The sequence below is a fragment of the Oncorhynchus mykiss genome, chromosome 16 (assembly GCF_057628025.1).
Source record: "Oncorhynchus mykiss isolate SJ-2025 chromosome 16, ASM5762802v1, whole genome shotgun sequence".
Classification (NCBI taxonomy): Eukaryota; Metazoa; Chordata; class Actinopteri; order Salmoniformes; family Salmonidae; genus Oncorhynchus; species Oncorhynchus mykiss.
Window position 1 is genome coordinate 58,350,445 of NC_143037.1, and position 18,669 is coordinate 58,369,113.

General features: G+C 42.4%; 1 protein-coding gene across 3 annotated transcripts; it reads right to left on the reverse strand.

The window, feature by feature from the left end:
- Positions 1-1,018: 1,018 nt before the first annotated feature.
- Positions 1,019-18,552, reverse strand: LOC110492338 (lethal(3)malignant brain tumor-like protein 1). Of its 3 annotated transcripts, XM_090203497.1 has the most exons (22): positions 18,385-18,488; positions 17,441-17,591; positions 17,046-17,227; positions 16,027-16,150; positions 11,151-11,316; positions 10,764-10,899; positions 10,530-10,566; positions 10,327-10,418; positions 10,075-10,179; positions 9,683-9,839; positions 9,406-9,497; positions 9,151-9,302; positions 8,951-9,027; positions 8,748-8,833; positions 8,437-8,547; positions 3,649-3,790; positions 3,440-3,539; positions 3,108-3,308; positions 2,954-3,003; positions 2,594-2,751; positions 2,054-2,116; positions 1,021-1,877 (listed from the first exon to the last, which is right to left on the reverse strand). In XM_090203497.1, the coding sequence occupies exons 2-22, from the start codon at positions 17,568-17,570 to the stop codon at positions 1,743-1,745; spliced, it is 2,496 nt and encodes an 831-aa protein (XP_090059623.1). In that variant the 5' UTR covers positions 17,571-17,591; positions 18,385-18,488; the 3' UTR covers positions 1,021-1,742. The 3 variants fall into 3 exon arrangements, 2 of the variants coding, with proteins under 2 accessions (XP_090059622.1, XP_090059623.1); XM_090203496.1 differs by lacking the exon at positions 18,385-18,488 and adding an exon at positions 18,491-18,539 and having other exon boundaries at positions 1,019-1,877; positions 9,406-9,839; XR_016487402.1 differs by lacking the exons at positions 1,021-1,877; positions 2,054-2,116; positions 18,385-18,488 and adding an exon at positions 18,491-18,552 and having other exon boundaries at positions 9,406-9,839.
- Between the last annotated feature and the right edge of the window lie 117 nt (positions 18,553-18,669).

Here is an 18,669-nt window from a genome sequence, read left to right on the forward strand (position 1 = left end):
CCTTCCTAGCTCAGTTGCCGGAGAGGAAGGAAACCGCTCAGGGATTTCACCATGAGCCCAATGGTGACTTTAAAACAGTTAAAACAGAGTTTAATGGCTGTGATAGGAGGTAACTGAGGATGGATCAACAACATTGTGATTACGCCACAATACCAACCTAATTGACAGACTGAAAAGGGAGCCTGTACAGAATAAATAATACTCCCAAACATGCTTCCTGTTTGCGACAAAGGGATTAAAGTCATACTGCAAAACATGTGGCAAAGCAATTAACTTTTTGTCCTGAGTACAAAATGTTGTGTTTGGGGCAAATCCAACACAACACATTACTGTACCACTCTCCATATTTTCAAGCATGGCGGTGGCTGCATCATGTTATGGGTATGCTTGTAATCATTAAGGACTGGGGAATTTTTCAGGATTAAAAAAAACGGAATGAAGCTAAGCACAGGCAAAATCCTAGAGGAAAAACTTGTTCAGTCTGTTTTCCACCAGACACTGGGCGATGAAGTCACTTTTCAGCGGGACAATAAACACGAGGCTAAATATACACTGGAGTTGCTTACCAAAAAAGCAGTGAATGTTCCTGAGTGGCCGAGATACAGTTTTGTCTTAAATCTGCTTGAAAATCTATGGCAAGACTTAAAACGGTTGTTTAGCAATGATCAACAACCAATTTGACAGAGTATTGACTCAGGGGTGTGAATACTTAAGCAAATTACATATTTCTGTATTTCATGTTTAAAATCTATTTAATCCATTTTGAATTCAGGATGTAACACAACTAAATGTAGAATAAGTCAAGGGGTATGGATACTTTCTGAAGGCACTGTACGTACATATAACTAGGAATAATATGACTATGAAACAGGATTGATAATTAACAGTAGCAGCAGCTTATGTGATGAGTCAAAAAAGTAGCGCTTGCCGTATGCACTACCCTCTGCGCAGACATACACCATTTAATAAAGATGAACTTACTTCATCATCACCAATCAACTGAAGTCAAGACAAGAGATTGAATTGGACATTTATTTGTACATATGGAATGAACGATTTTGATCCAAGAATATGGTGATACAGTTTTGCCCACCAGAGAGAAATATAGCTATAGGAATCCTGGAGCCCTTTTAAGATTATATTTAAATACAGTGCATAAACCTACATAAAATATAAAAATGATTCAAAACAATAAATCCCCCAGATATCTTGATATTTCTGAGTGAAAATGTAAACCTTTTCAAATGTTCGAAACAAAGTTCATATTTTGAAACATGATTTTGAATTTATCTCACGTAAGATCAATACTTGAGAAACTTTAAACCTTTTCTGGTCTTAGAAACTGTCCATATGCTGTATCTAGTGACCAAGTAAAGAAACAGCAGCATAAAATCCCGCCGGATTTCAAATCTGTGACAAAAAAATTGCAGTAAAACATCATCCCACATAAATAATTCCATATATTTTGCATAAATTACAAAAGCTTACACTTTCAGTTAAGATTTTACTCATTTTATTGCACGAGCAGTGAAGCAACCTTATAAAAACATTTGCTTACACTTTTTCCCAGTTTTTTTCTTTCTCTTTCTCAGTTCTGTCCCCATCTCTTTTCCACTCTCAGCCCCCTCTCCTGTTCTCTCTCTGATGGGTACTGAACACCAAACACATAACAGGGGTAGGGTTCTGGATGATTTTGGCACATGATGATTCGTCACGGAGTCTCTGGCCGAGTGGGGACAGGATCACTTGAGGCCTTCGTCAATACTCTTGAACATTAAAATGGCGTTGGAGATCTTGAGGGCGGGACCAAGTTTGATGTTCAGGATTTTGACGATGTCAGTTTGTGTCAGTAATAGGAAGGCCTCCCCGTCAATCATCTGTGAAGAAATATACAAGAAACTCAAACACAGGAATATAAAAAAGTTTATCATGCAAATAAAACAACAATAAAGGACAACAGAACGTAACTTAAATTACTAAACTTAGCTGTTCTAAATGGGCTCTTGTTTGTATCATTACTTCATACTTAATTATCAATTAACATTGTACTCACTTCCTCTTTGAAGACACAGGCTTGTTCTTCACAACCAGTCAGTTTCTGGACAAATCCAAAGACCTGTTACACAGAACACAAAGAGTTATCAATGTACTCTGATGCACCCGTTTGTTGAAGCCAAAGATAAATAGGGGTAAGTACAGGGGTTAAAGCAAGACGATCTCAGCTTGAGGGCCGCATCAGGATTTCAAAATTCCACAGAGGGCAGCACAGATTTTTTAAAACCGATGTGTTTGTCAAAATCCATTTGCGGGCCAGAAAAGGGGCAGTTATTTACATTTACATTTTAGTTATTTAGCAGATGCTGTTATCCAGAGTGACTTACAGTAACTAGTGAGTGCATCCATTTTATTTGAAAAGGTTCATTATAGGTTCATTATCCTGTCTACATACGTTGTGTCTAGTTTTAGATGTTCAGGTGTGGCCTGGAGTGTTTTTATTTATTCTTAACCCAAAATCATAATCCCCCCCTCAAACTGGGAATCCGTTGCAGTGACGGAGAACTTTAACCTCTGGGTGAGTTTTTACAGCTCTCACCTCCTCCACGGTCCATGCTGCCACCTGTGTAGCATGGATGCCCTGGACGCCTGGCAGCAGTTTGCAGTGTTGCTCCCAGCACAGAGACAGGGTTCGGTCCGGGTGGGCCGACAGGGCAGACATGAACAGAGACGGGCACATACCCTCTGTGGCTATCGCTGCAACACAGGAAAACAAACACATACGTCAGCACACACAAAATCACACATATTAACGCATGTAACACATACACACAGAATCCTGTATATAGGATGCAATAAACTCATACTGAGGCTATATATAATCAGAGTGTGGCCATAGACATAAATGGATACAGTACGCATGTGTACTGTGTGCAGAGCATAAAACTGTGATACTCACTCTGGTAACCTCTGTGCTGGCTTTTTCTATACTTGGGGGGACGACCAATCCTGACAAGAGAGAAAGAGAGAAACTGGTGAGAAGGGGGGCTACAGTAGCAGAGGTTACAGCAAAATACCACTACAGCCTTAGCCACTGTTAACATGAGGCTTACCTGCCATGGTACCGGGACTTTTTGGTCCTTTGGCCAAAGATTAAGATGTTCCGCTTGGCTCCGCTCCCCTCTGTATCTGATAGGTCGGTTTTGAGTCTGCCCTGGTTTCGCTCAGCCAATGGGCAGCCTGACAGACAGTGATGCGCTGTGAACCGCCCAGTCACATGACCCGAGCCATCACATCCAGGCGTTGGACACTTCCTGTTTCAAAAAGTAGGTTTGACTTCATTATAACATCATGATAACATAATCATAAGGTTGGTATGGAACACATCTACTCACATTGACTGCTTCATAGGCATTTCAGAAACCTGTTTCTGGCGCCTACTGACCTGTGATGGAAGCTGTACTTTGTGGATCTGGAGTGGTTGATTACTTTGCAAGGCATGGAGGAGAAACTGGACTGGCCTGTGGTTGCAGGTTCCCTGGGGTCTTATTAAAACACACACACAAACGAACACAGAGCTCAACGTCATCAAACCGAACATGTAAGCACTCATATCAAGGTGAAGTAGAGTCAGAGAAGTATGGTATCTGTTACCAAGCTGTTGGGTTTTGTTGGACTCAGGGGGAGGGATTTTTAGCGGGTGACCCGTACTCTCACACCAGCCGACCGGGTGGGTGTCAGGGTGGTCCGAGTCCATCCACTCATCATACATATGACTCCAGCCATCAAAATGGATCTGTATGGTATAATATGGTATAATACGACAGTTACGGGAGTGTAGTAGTGGCACTGGCACATACAACCGCAAGACACACACGCACGCACAGCAGGGATGCGCGGATTGATTCATAACCTGTAGTCCCCGCGTTATAACCACGGGCGGGCGGGTTTAGGGTCATGAAACATTGTGTGGATGAAGGGCCGGGAACAAAACAAAGACTGTATAAAAACAAATCCAGAAATGTATCATTCATATCTATAGGCTACTTTGAGGTTTTTCTTTCATTCTTTTTTTTAAATCTGGCAAGTCTATGCTTTAGGGACTAACAAGCGCCAAATACACGGCAATCCCCAAATGCTTTTGGGAATTTGGCCATAAAAACCATGAGCAAAGCGTCAATTTAGGAAATTGTTTGACATTTTTTGTTTAAGAAAAACATTAGGATACTGTTCCATAGACCTAAATATTCAATAAATAAATTAAGAAATGTTAAAGAGAAACGTCATTGTTCAATAAATGTTCAATAGAAAAAAAGGGAACTGTACTGCGCATTTTCTATATACCGTTGAAGTCGGAAGTTTACATACACCTTAGCCAAATACATTTAAACCTAGTAAAAATTCCCTGTCTTAGGTCAGTTAGGATCACCACTTTATTTGAATAATGTGAAATGTCAGAATAATAGTAGAGAGAATGATTTATTTCAGCTTTTATTTCTTTCATCACATTCCCAGTGGATCAGAAGTTTTCATACACTCAATTAGTATTTGGTAGCATTGCCGTTAAATTGTTTAACTTGGGTCAAACGTTTCAGGTAGCCTTCCACAGGCTTCTCACAATAAGTTGGGTGAATTTCGGCCCATTCCTCCTGACAGAGCTGGTGTAACCGAGTCAGGTTTGTAGGCCTCCTTGCTCGCACAAGCTTTTTCAGTTCTGCCCACAAATTTTCTATAGGATTGAGGTCAGGGCTTTGTGATGGCCACTCCAATACCTTGATGTTGTTGTCCTTAAGCCATTTTGCCACAACTCTGGAAGTATGCTAGGGGTCATTGTCCATTTGGAAGACACATTTGCAACCAAGCTTTAACTTGCTGACTGATGTCTTGAGATGTTGCTTCAATATATCCACATAATTTCCTACCTCATGATGACATCTATTTTGAGAAGTGCACCAGTCCCTCCTGCAGCAAAGCACCCCCACAACATGATGCTGCCACCCTGTGCTTCACGGTTAGGATGGTGTTCTTCAGCTTGCAAGCTTCCCCCTTTTCCTCCAAACATAACGATGATCATTATGGCCAAACAGTAAAAAAATGGTTTCACCAGACCAGAGGACATTTCTCCAAAAAATATGATTTTTGTCCCCATGTGCAGTTGCAGTCTGGCTTTTTTAATCGCGGTTTTGGAGCAGTGGCTTCTTCCTTGCTGAGCGCCCTTTCAGGTTATGTCGATATAGGACTCGTTTTACTGTGGATATAGATACTTTTGTACCTGCATCTTCACAAGCTCCTTTGCTGTTGTTCTGGAATTGATTTGCACTTTTCGCACCAAAGCATGTTAATCTCTAGGAGACAGAACGTGTCTCCTTCCTGAGCGGTATGACAGCTGCGTGGTCCTATGGTGTTTATACTTGCGTACTATTGTTTGTACAGATGAACTTGGTACCTTCAGGCGTTTGGAAATTGCTCCCAGGGATGAACCAGACTTGTGGAGGTCTACAATTTATTTTCTGAGGTCTTGGATGATTTCGTTTGATTTTCCCATGATGTCAAGCAAAGAGGAACTGAGTTTGAAGGTAGGCCTTGAAATACATCCACAGGTACACCTCCAATTGACTCAAATTATGTCAATTAGCCTATCAGAATTGTCTGTAAACAATTGTTGGAAAAATTACTTCATGCACAAAGTAGATGTCCTAACCGACATTCCAAAACTATAGTTTTAACAAGAAATGTGTGGAGTGGTTGAAAAAGTGTATATAAACCTCTGACTTCAACTGTATGGGTTAGGGTCGAGTGCGGGCCTCAGATTTTCACTTTATCACATACATTGAGTATACCAAAAATGAGGAACACCTTCCTAATATTGAGTTCCTCCCCCCAGAACTGCCTCAATTCGTCGGTGCATGGACCCAACAAGGTGCCGAAAGCATTCCACAGGGATGCTGGCCCATGTTTACTCCAATACTTCCCACAGTTGTGTCAAGTTGGCTGGATGTTCTTTGGGTGGTAGAGCATTCTTGATACACACGGGAAACTGTTGAGCGTGAAAAACCCAGCAGAATTGCAGTTCTTCACACAAACCGGTGCACCAGGGACCTACTACCATACACCATTCAAAGGCACTTAAATCGTTTTGTCTTGCCCATTCACCCTCTGAATGGCACACATACACAATCCATGTCTCAATTGTCTCAAGGCTTAAAAATCCTTCTTTAACCAGTCTCCTCCCCTTGATCTACACTGATTGAAGTGGATTTAACAGGTGACATCAATATGGGATCATACAGTGCATTCGGAAAGTATTCAGACCCCTTGACTTTTTCCAGATTCTGATACGTTACAGCCTTATTCTAAAATGTATTTAATTAAAAAGTGTTCTCATCAATCTGCACAAAATACCCCATTATGACAAAACTAAAACAGGTTTTTAGAAAGTTTTGCAAATGTATATAAAAAAACTGAATTCAAAAAATAAATATATATTTTATCTTTATTTAACTAGGCAAGTCAGTTAAATCTTATTTTCAATGACGGCCTAGGAACAGTGGGTTAACTGCCTTGTTCAGGGACAGAACGACAGATTTTTACCTTGTCAGCTCGGGGATTCAATCTCGCAACCTTTCCTTTACTAGTCCAACACTCTAACCACTAGGCTACCTGCCACCCGGCACAGCCAGAAGAGGACTGTCCACCCCTCAGAGCCTGCTTCCTCTCTAGGTGTCTTCCTAGGTTCCGGCCTTTCTAGGGAGTTTTTCCTAGGCACCGTGCTTCTACATCTGCATTGCTTGCTGTTTGGGGTTTTAGGCTAGCTTTCTGTAAAGCACTTTGTGACGTCGGCTGATGTAAAAAGGGCTTTGAAAATAGATTTGATTGAATCTTATTGATTATTTACATAAGTATTCAGACCCTTTGCTATGAGACCCCAAATTGCGCTCAGGTGCATCCTGTTTCCATTGATCATCCTTGAGATGTTTCTACAACTTGATTGGAGTCTACCTGTGGTAAATTCAATTGATTTGACTTGATATGGAAAGGCACACACCTTTCTATAGAAGGTCCCACGGTTTACAGTGCATGTCAGAGCAAAAACCAAGCCAAGGAATTGTTGGTAGAACTCAGAGACAGGATTGTGTCAAGGCACATATCTGGGTAAGGGTACCAAAAAATGTCTGCAGCATTGAAGGTCCTCAAGAACACAGTTCCGCCATTATTCTTGAATAGAAGAAGTTTGGAACCACCAAGTAATTTCCTAGAGCTGGCCACCCGGCCAAAGCTGAGCAATCGGGGTAGAAGGGCCTTGATCAGGGATGTGACCAAGAACCCGATGGTCGCCTTGACAGAGCTACAGAATTCCTCTGTGGTGATGGGAGAACCTTCCAGAAGGACAACCATCTCTGGAGCACTTCACCAATCAGGCCTTTATGGTAGAGTGGCCAGACGGAAGCCACACCTCAGTAAAAGGCACGTGACAGCCCACTTGGAGTTTGCTAAAAGGCACTTAAAGACTCAGACCATGAGAAACAAGATTCTCTGGTCTGATGAAACCAAGCTTAAAATCTATGGCCTGAATGCCAAGCGTCACGTCTGGAGGAAACCTGCCACCATCCCTACGGTGAAGCATGGTGGTGGCAGCATCATGCTGTGGGGATGTTTTTCAGCGGCAGGGACTGGGAGACTAGTCAGGATCAAGGGAAAGGTGAACGGAGCATAGTACAGAAAGATCTTTGATGAAAACCTGCTCCAAAGCACTCAGGACCTCAGACTGGGGCTAAGGTTAACTTTCCAACAGGACAACGATCCTAAGCACACAGCCAAGACAACACAGGAATGGCTTCGGGACAAGTCTCAATGTCCTTGAGTTGCCCAGCCAGAATCCAGACTTGAATCCGATCAAACATCTCTGGAGAGACCTGAAAATAACTGTGCAGTGACCCTCCCATCCAACCTGACAGAGCTTGACAGGATCTCCAGAGAAGAATGGGATAAACTTCCCAAATACAGGTGTGCCAAGCTTCTAGCGTCATACCTAAGAAGACTCAAGGCTGTAAACGCTGCCAAAGGTGCTTCAACAAAGTACTGAGTAAAAGGGTGAATACCTATGAAAATGTGATATTTTTTATACATTTGCAAAAAAAGTTTTTGCATTGTCATTATGGCGTATTGTGTGTAGATCGATGAAGGAATTGTTTTTTTAAATGAAATTGTATCAGGCTGTAACGTGACAAAGTATGTAAAAAGTCAAGGGGTCTGAATACTTTCCGAATGCACTGTATCCTTCACCTGGATTCACCTGGTCAGTTTATGTCATGGAAATAGCAGCTTAATGTTTTGTACACTCAGTGTATAGTCGGACGGTTGCGGAAGGGTTATTTGCAATTGCGGGTGGGTGATCAAACAGCTGACCCGTGCATCCCTAACACACACACACTACTGGTTGACCTTAATGCGGTGGGTGTCGACCTCCTCCACTGTGGCCACCCGTATCAGGCCGGGGCTCCTTTTGTCCACCACCTCCAGCTTCATCTGAGCCTGGAAGCAATGGGCAGGACGCTGCAGAGGGGAGAGTCACATCATCATCACACAGCGCCACTTAACCTCAAATCAGTCCCTATAGTTAATCTAATTTCAACTCATTAACTCATAACAGTAATTATGTTCACAACTACACTTTACCCCACCAAAAAGGATTCAAGTCAAATAAAATGTATTCACCCATGTTTATGTCATTGCAACAAGTCTTTAGTACTCACCACTTTAAAAGCCTCAGCAGACACGGCGGTAGAGCCAGTCTCGTCGAGGTACCTTGGCCAGGAGAACCTGCCTGGGTCTGGGTAATCTGACGGGACAGACGGGGCACATGGGATCTAGCTCATAGGTGTGTGTGAAATTCCACTGCATTCCCTATAGTTCACTTATTAGACCTATAGTCATATCTTAGAACTGTGTCAGTCACCTTGAGGCGGCGTTAGGGGGAGGCTCCTCTCTTGGCACCAGCCAATAGGATGGATGTATGGACTGCTGGCATCACACCTGGATGGGGTAATGCAACATCAAGCAATTAGATTAGAATTTAAATCATGGCATCATGGCTAGTAAAACAGCACAGATCATAATTTAGAGAAGCCATGAAAAATACATGAAAAATGGCCTCACCAGTAGTCATACGTGTCGTCCCAGTTATCAAAGTGAACCAGGAAGCGGTCGTCCACCACGTCGGTCACGGTCGCCACGCAAATGAGAGAGGGGTTCATGCGGTCAACCGCCTCCAGCTTCATGCCCACCTCAAAACCACACTCCGTATCCGTCTGACCAGGGGACCACCAACACAAACACACCACATTAGTCGCTTACAGTTACTTACTTCAGGCAGATGCATACCACTGATTGAGGAGTCATGCTTATACTTACTCTTCCAGGGCTGGCAAACACCTCTTTAGGCGCAACTTGTGCTTTACTCATTTTCAGGTAGCTGGCCCAGGAGAACTCCTCCTCTTTGCAGCCTGTGGCACAAACAGACACAAACATATAATGTGGAGATTTTCCTGGACCACTACTCCAATAAGGACATTCTCATTAGTTACCTTATGAATTACATACTTTAGATGCTTGGGCGAATGATCTGCGCCACATTCAAAATGTGAACATAAAACTAATTCAGTGTCCAAAGTGCAGCCCAACCCCAAACCAAAGCCCAGTGTACTCTTATCTTTGGGGGTGTAGAGTTTGTGTCCAGTGCTCTCACACCATCCCGCCGGGTGGATGTCGGGGCAGTTGGCATTTACCCAGAAGTCATGACAGTCTGAGTAGCCGTCAAAATGGAGACGCAGCCTGTAGCCACAAACCTACAGACAGGAGAAGACAGACAGGAGTCAAACCATGTCTCCCCAAGTCTCTCTCCGTGTCCTTCCCCAGTTATGTGGATTCCTCTCTTCCCTTATATCTCTCTCTGTGATTCATCAAAGTGTTTCAGTCAGGGTATGTAGTGTGTATGAAGCAAAGCAGTCAGGACAGGGAGAGAGGTAGAAGCAAACCTCAAAGAGCATGCGACTGTAGGTTGAGCAGCGATGCACACAGTACCTCAGCCACAGTCAGAACAAAGTACATGGAGGGGTGCTGGGGGTCGATGCCCTCTAACTTCATGCCCTGGCGGAAGCTGCTTTTGCACTGAGGTACTCTCTGAGACTGAAAATACAGAGGGCATAGTGAGAAAAGCACAGCCATACACACATGAATGCACACCCACAAGCCCACTTACACCCACTTTAATTTGCAAAGAATATCAACTTTTGTTCTCTCATTTAGTATGTACCCAAAGACAATAAAACCCACCTCTTGAAAGAGTTTGGCCGGAGCTGCCACTGCTTTGGTCTCCTCCAGATACTGTCCCCATGTCCACAGATCCATATGGACTTCAACAGCACCTGTTGTACACAGACAGAAAATACAACATAAAGCTTATGGGAGTTCTGACACAACAGAAATATGACTTGAATATATATATATTTTTTATTTACAATTTAGCTGATTCTTACCTGCTTTGTTGTGTCTGTTTTCTGTCTTCAAGTAATCCTAGAACCACAAATACAACACACAGATTTACGACAACAAAGACATAGTGCCTACACTATGAATGGTCGTACTGATTTTTTTAAATTATTGATGCATAACATCATGTACATGTGAGATCATTTACTTATTACAACAAAATATACTACTAAATTGTGCACGCTTTATGAGGGATGAAGTGACACTCGAGCCTTTCCCACCATTCCATCCAGCTCAGATTCTTCCTCTGACGGACTCAGGTAGTCCTTCCTCTTCCTCTTCTTCATGGGTTTCAGCAGCTCAGGGTCCAGAGATGCTACCCTGCCCCCGGGAATCTTATCTGTGCCTCCCCCCCTCCTAAGGAACATTTAAGAGAACAGTTGAGTCCACTACAAATCTTTGCCTTAGGCTACCTATGACCTACGTTACATCTTCTGCATGGTGGTTAGTATCTTCCTGTAGTTTGTTTTGTGTCTGAGCATCCACAGTATGCTTATGATGGTTCCTTGATTTTAATTTAGCATGAATTGCAATTTCTATGGTCAAAGGATGTTTTCATAAAAATTAACTTTCTAAAGTGTGGAAAGGCTTCAGTCTTCAGTACTTACTTGTCAGTCATAGGCTCCCTGCGTAGCTGCTCTGGGTAGGTTCTCTGTGCCATAGGATCACAGCTCTCCTGTTGTCCTGGCCCTCCCTGGGTCTTAGGCTCAATCTTGATGGGCCTCTCTTGTTCCACAGCCACACCACCCACAGAGCTGAGAGGAGACACCATATCTACAATGGAATCAAATCAAATTTTATTTGTCACCTGCTGCGAATACAACAGGTATTCGGCGCTTGTAAGTAAGCATAACTTGAAATGCTTACTTACAAGTCCTTAACCAACCATGCTGAATTTGCTTTAAAGTAAAACAATATTTGCTAAAAAAAAAATTTTTTTTAAATAACAAAAAGTAATAACGAGGATATACAGTACATTGGGGAACAATTCAGACCTGGACTTTTTCCACATTCTGTTACAACCTTATTCTAAAATGGATGAAAAAGTTTTCCCCTACACACAATACCTCATAATGACAAAGCAAAATCAGGTTTTTAGACATTTTTGCAAATGTATTAAAAATAAACTGAAATATCACAATTATATAAGAATTCAGATCCTTTACTCAGTACTTTGGCAGTGATTACAGAGTCTTCTTGGGTATGACACTACAAGCTTGGCACACCTGTATTTGGGAAGTTTCTCCCATTATTCTCTGCAGATCCTCTCAAGCTGGTTGGATGGATCAGGTTGGATGGGGAGTGTCGCTGCACAGCTATTTTCAGGTCTCTCCAGAGACGTTTGATCGGATTCAAGTCTGGGCTCTGGCTTGGCCACTCAAGCACATTCAGAGACTTGTCCCAAAGCAACTCCTGCGTTATCTTGGCTGTGTGCTTAGGGTGGTTGTCCTGTTGGAAAGTGAACCTTCGCCCCAGTCTGAGGTCCTGAGCATTCTGGAGCAGGTTTTCATCAAGGATCTTTCTGTACTATGCTCCGTTCACCTTTCCCTTGATCCGGACTATTCTCCCAGTCCCTGCCGCTGAAAAACATCCCCACAGCATGATGCTGCCACCACCATGCTTCACCGTAGGGATGGTGACAGGTTTCCTCCAGACGTGACGCTTGGCATTCAGGCCATAGATTTTAAGCTTGGTTTCATCAGACTAGAGAATCTTGTTTCTCATGGTCTGAGAGTCCTTTAGGTGCCTTTTGGCAAACTCCAAGCGGGCTGTCATGTGCCTTTTAGTGAGGTGTGGCTTCCGTCGGGCCACTCTACCATAAAGGCCTGATTGGTGGAGTGCTGCAGAGATGGTTGTCCTTCTGGAAGGTTTTCCCATCTCCACAGAGGAACTTTGGAGCTCTGTCAGTTTGACCATTGGGTTCTTGGTCACCTCTATGACCAAGGCCCTTCTCCACCGATTGCTCAGTTTAGCCAGGCGGCCAGCTCTAGGAAGAATCTTGGTGGTTCCAAACTTCTTCCATTTTAGAATGATGGAGGCCACTGTGTCTTGGGGACCTTCAATGCTGCAATCCTGTCTTGGAGCTCTACGGACAATTCCTACCTCATGGTTTGGTTTTTGCTCTGACATCCACTGTCAGCTGTGGTATCTTATATAGAAAGGTGTGCACCTTTCCATATCAAGTTCAATCAATTGAATTTACCACAGGTGGACTCCAATCAAGTTGTAGAAACATCTCAAGGTTGATCAATGGAAACAAGATGCACCTGAGCTCAACTTCGAGTCTCATAGCAAAGTGTCTGAATACTTATGCAAATAAGTGATTTCTGTTTTGTTTTTTTATGCATTTGCAAAAAATTCAAAAAACCTGTTTTTGTTTTGTCATTATGTGTGTAGATTGATGAGGGGAAGAAAAAAATATATGTTTTAGAATAAGGCTGTTACATAACAAAATGTGGTAAAAGTCAAGGGGTCTGAATACTTTCCGAATGCACTACATACAGGGGGTATCGGTACAGAGTGAAAGTGCGGTGGCACAGGTTATTTGAGGTAATATGTATATGTAGTTAGAGGTAAAGCGACTGTGTATAGATAATAAACAGCAAATAGCAGCAGCAGAAAAAAGGGGGTCAATACAAATAGTCCAGGGACCCAATTGACTCTTTAGCAGTCTAATGGCTTGGGGGTAGAATCTGTTAAGGAGCCTTTTGGACCTAGACTTGCTGCTCCGGAACCGCTTCCTGTGCGGTAGCAGAGAGAACAGTCTATGACTAGAGTGGCTGGAGTCTGACAATTTGTAGGGCCTTCCTCTGACACTGCCTGGTATAGAGGTCCTGGATGGCAGGAAGCTTGGCCCCAGTGATGTACTGAGCCGTAACCACTACCCTCTGTAGCGCCTTGCGGTCGGTTGCCGAGCAGTTGCCATATCAAGCGGTGATGCAACCAGTCAGAAATCTCTCGATGGTGCAGCTGTATAACTTTTTGAGGATCTGAGGACCCATGCCAAATCTCTTTAGTTTCCTGAGGGGGAATAGGTGTTGTTGTGCCATCTTCAAGGCTGACTTGATGTGTTTGGACCATGATAGTTTGTTAGTGATGTGGACGACAAGGAACTTGAAGCTCTCGACCCACTCCACTACAGCCCTGTCGATGTGAATGGAGTCGTGAGTGAACAGGGAGTACAGGAGGGGACTAAGCACGCACCCGAGGGGCCCCGTGTCGAGGGTCAGGGTGGCAGAAGCGTTGTTGCCTACCCTTACCACCTGGGGGAGGCCCGTCAGGAAGTCCAGGATCCAGTTGAAGAGGGAGGTGTTTAGTCCCAGGGTCCTTAGCTTAGTAATAGTTGAGAGCACTGTGGTGTTGAACACTGAGCTATAGTCAATGAATAGCATCCTCACGTAGGTGTTCCTTTTGTCCAGGTGGGAAAGGGAAGTGTGGAGTGCATTGGAGATTGCGTCATCCGTGGATCTGTTGAGGCGGTATGTGAATTGGGGTGGATATAGGGTTTCTGGGATGATTGTGTTAATGGGGGCCATGACCTGCCTTTCAAAGCACTTAATGGCTACAGACGTGAGTGCTACGGGTTGGTAGTCATTTAGGCAGTGTCATGACATTGCCCTTTTCGGGTACAGCAAGCCCCATCCCCCTCTCCCTGTCTCCTACACTCATGCTGCTGTGGTCAGAAAGAGGTCGTAAATTCCTGGAGGAGATTATCTCCTCATGGCCACAGTATAGAAAGAGAGAGAGTAGAGTTTTCATAGAAGAGAACAAAGGAATTTCTTCCACCTCACAGAACTTGAGGTCCGAAGAACATTTATATTTCGGAGAAGGTATAAAAGATCGGTGAAGAATTCAGCTACGAACTGGTCCGTTTGGTACAATTTTGGAAACTCATGGGAGACAATACAGCCACATTACCATAACGCTGTTTATATAATAACCTCAGATATGAGGTTTACATCTAATTGTTGTATAAGATGAATGAGTGAGGATAACACTGTTTGTAAAATTGTATAATGTGATTTTGAACTGTTTAATGAAGGAAACTCCAATTCCCTTTTGAGTTGAACTAAATCAGAGGACCGCCCATGAGCACAGTTAGGACCTAGCGTCATGAGACAGCTTTTTCTGCTCTTCAGAATAAAACCCCCACTTTGAGAATTTCTCAACAGACCATGTTGCTCTCAATTACGAGAGGACAAAGGTTGCAGACCAGCTTACCTCGATAACGAGAGGGCCAAGGTTTGAGACCAGACTGCTGAATCTTTTAACCATCCCACGTGGTTAAACTCTAAGACTATCGATACCGACAGAATAAAAACATGTCTTTGATATGAATTACTAGTCTGCAGCTAGGAATTCGGGAATCATTGAAGGCGAAGACAACCGCCGAAACATCTATTCTATAACGACATGAATTAATGTCACTCTGAACTATCCATTCTAACCACGACAGAGAGGGCGGACAAACTCTCCAACAGAAACAAACTTTTCAACAGATATCCCGACGACACACTGAGTGTAAATATATATATTGATTGCAATTGTTCCCGAATGAGTGAGCGTTCATGTGCAAAGGATTAGCATTTCAATTGTTATAATTATCAACTGTGTGTTGTCTTATCTCAGTCGACCCCCACTTCGCTTTTACACACCAAGCCGCGATGCAGGTTTATCCCACTAGGGAAACTCCGTTTTCATTTCCTTGTAACTAGGTACTGTTTGTTTATGCATTTCTGTGAATTACTTAGTTAGTAAATAAATGATTTAAGACAATTGATGTATGGATGACTCATAGTGAAGACTGGGTTCGTGCAGATTTCCAACAATTTACGAAGTTTGGAATGAGACTAACATTTCATTAATTAAGATGACTAATTGATCAGATATTAAAATATCTGAAAAGTTGTATTAGGAAAATTATAACTTTGTAATCTGAATATTTTCCTTGGTGCCCCGACTTCCTAGTTAATTACATTTGCCTAATTAGTTAATCACGAAATGCTAATTACAGAGAATCTTTGATAAAAAATTTAAAAAAGTATTCCGTTAATGATAGTAAAGACACGACAGCAGGTTACCATGGTGTTCTTGGACACATGGACTATGGTGGTCTGCTTAAAACATGTAGGTATTACAGACTCGGTCAGGGATAGGTTGAAAATGTCAGTGAAGACACTTGACAGTTGGTCAGCATGCTCTGAGTACCTGTCCGGTAATCCATCTGGCCCTGCGGCCTTGTGAATGTTAACCTGTTCACATCAGCTACGGAGAGAGTAATCACACAGTCGGAGGCATTATATCAGGTTGGGATTAGGAAAGGATCGCATTCAGTATAGCAAATTGTTTTTGAGGATATTTCTGGAATTAAATATGAGTTGTGAACTTGCTAGTTCACTAGCTAGATCATTTCCATTAGGATTTAGTTAAGGGACTATTCAGCTGCAGAAAACACACAGAAATTCCTAATTTCCAGTATCCTACCTGTTTTGTTAGTTGGCCTGTTTTTGGAGTCAGGTATTTTCCCAGACACCATTACTGCTGGTTCAGCACTGCTGATTTTTTCTTGGCTGATCATCTCCAGTGTTCCACAGTCACTCACACAGAACTGAAAAATACACATACTGTATTTCAACCATGTGCATACACAACCTGGACTCAGGGGTAAATCCAGGACACTCCAAATTCTTATGACATGTTAAGTTTTGTATGCATTCATTTGTGGATGTCCATTTCATATTTATTTTTATTTTACCTTTATTTAACTAGGCAAGTCAGGTAAGAACAAATTCTTATTTACAATGACGGCCGAGGAACAGTGTGTTAACTGCCTTGTTCAGGGGCAGAATGACAGATTTTTACCTTGTCAGCTTGGGGATTCGATCTAGCAACCTTTCGGTTACTAGCTCAACGCTCTAACCACAAGGCTACCTGCCATATGATATATTACGAATTACAATTTGTATGAAATGTTACGAATTTGAATTTGTAGAATATGTTACAAATTGCAATTCATACAATATGTTATACATTTGCAAAACGTATGATGTTATGAATTCCAATTTGTTGTGGCTAACATTAGCTAGGTGGCTAAAATTAGTTTGGCTAGGGGTTAAGGATAAAAGGTTAGCTAACATGCTAAGAAGTTGAAAAGTAGCAAAAAGTAGTAAGTAGTTGCTAATTAGCTAAAGTTGTCCGTGATGTGTTTTGAACAAGCAACCTTTGGGTTGCTTAACATTCGCTTTATGCGCCAAATCAACCAACCAACCAACCAACCAACCCACCCTACTTACGTTTTTTCCCTCAGTACCCTTCTGTCTTGTCTTATGTAACCATACCGAACTGAACATATCATTCTAATTTGAGTGTTCCGGATTTACTTAAATGGTATGTAACATCTATTCTATGAGACCAGGCTGACTTGCCTCTTTACTCCAACAATGCTTAATACTAGAGAACCCTATGCTTATAATAACATACAACGGCCATCAGATGTCATTCACCTTAAGGTTGCTGCTGGGTAAGATGGCCATCCCTTCTTTCCACTCCAGTACATGGACGATGCTACAGGCTCCCCCAACCTGGGGGGCTATAGTGGGGGTTTCCACCTCTCCAGCAGTGGCTCCATTACCTGCCTCAGCAGCACCCGGAGAGACCTCCACCTTCTGTGTACTGGGAACAGGAGCTGGGGAGAGAGGGGCCAGTCTTCTAAGTTCTGAGCGAATGTGATATGTAGCTGTGTGAAACTAGTAGGAGGGTAGTATGTACCCCCCTCTGTTTTGTCAAAACTTAGGACATTGTGCAGCATATCTCTGAGTTGGAGAAAGTTCAGGGTGCAATACATTACGGAACACTATTGAGTGTAATAGTTCCAGGAGTCATGGTGGCCTTATCTCACCTGGCAGGATGAGTGCTGTGGTCTGTGGGTGTGTCTTCTTCGACAGGCTGTCATTGGAGGAGAGGGCATCACTGGAAGGATTGGGATCTGCTTCTTTGGCTGAAACATCCAGCTCCACTTTGGCACTCATGGCAGACTTCACTTACTGCCTCTGAAAAAAAGATGTCAGTTTAACCATCACAATTTCACATATTAATTAGGATTAGAATGACAGCTGAAGTGACATTGGAATATGGGTCCTGAATGCCAGAAAGGTTACAGGATTCAGATGTATTCCCCATATTATGCATCCCCTGCATCCAGTCTTGTTCTCTATTACCACTAAACAGCTAAATACATAGGACCATTCTTCTCCTTTTATCATTAATAATGCTGTTTTTCTCTGCATTGTTGTGAGGGAACCTTAAAAATTAAATTTTAGTCTCACTTGACAGCATCGGTGATAAAGTACATTCAATGAATGATTTATTTTAAAATAAACAATTTCATTGAGCTATTATGACCTTTCTGTAATGTCAACTGCTTTATTTGACAACGCTCCTCTTCGAATAACAAGGGAAAGTAGCGCCACAAAGCAAAATAATTATATTATTAATTTAACAAAAACACAGCAATTCAGCAGTAAAATGGCGGAGGATCAGAAACCCTTGAAGCTATTTGAGAAGAAAAAAAAAACAATTTGTGAAAATGTTAAAAAAAAAAAAAAAAAAATCCTGGCAAGATTTCGAATGAATGATATCGTTTCATGACATTCAGGCGAGAAAAATAAAATAAAATCCCTATTATGTTGCGGACCGTTAGCCTATTACATCAGGTTTCCAGAGAACTATCGAATGACAGAATATATTGAATTCTTAAATGATTTGCGATACCAAATAGCTTTATGACTAATTATGTTCATGCATGCTGGATGTCAACCGCAAGAAAATTACAAATTATCTTACCATCTGCAAGCGTTATAGTTTCAGGATTCTGTAGCGCTTATTGCAGGCACGTCAAAGCAATATACATGCATATTAGCTGATCAATTTGGGACTAAATTTAGCTTACCAGCGGTTTCTTCTTGCGGGTCAGAATCTTAAAAATCACGCATGCGCAACTCACCCTACAGCGGACTTGCATCGCTCCAATTCCATGAGTTAAATAACCTCCCAAATGATTTATAATTTCAACCATAACCTCTCCCCGCCGCGCGTCAAGGAAACAATTATGACACTCAACAATTTCAC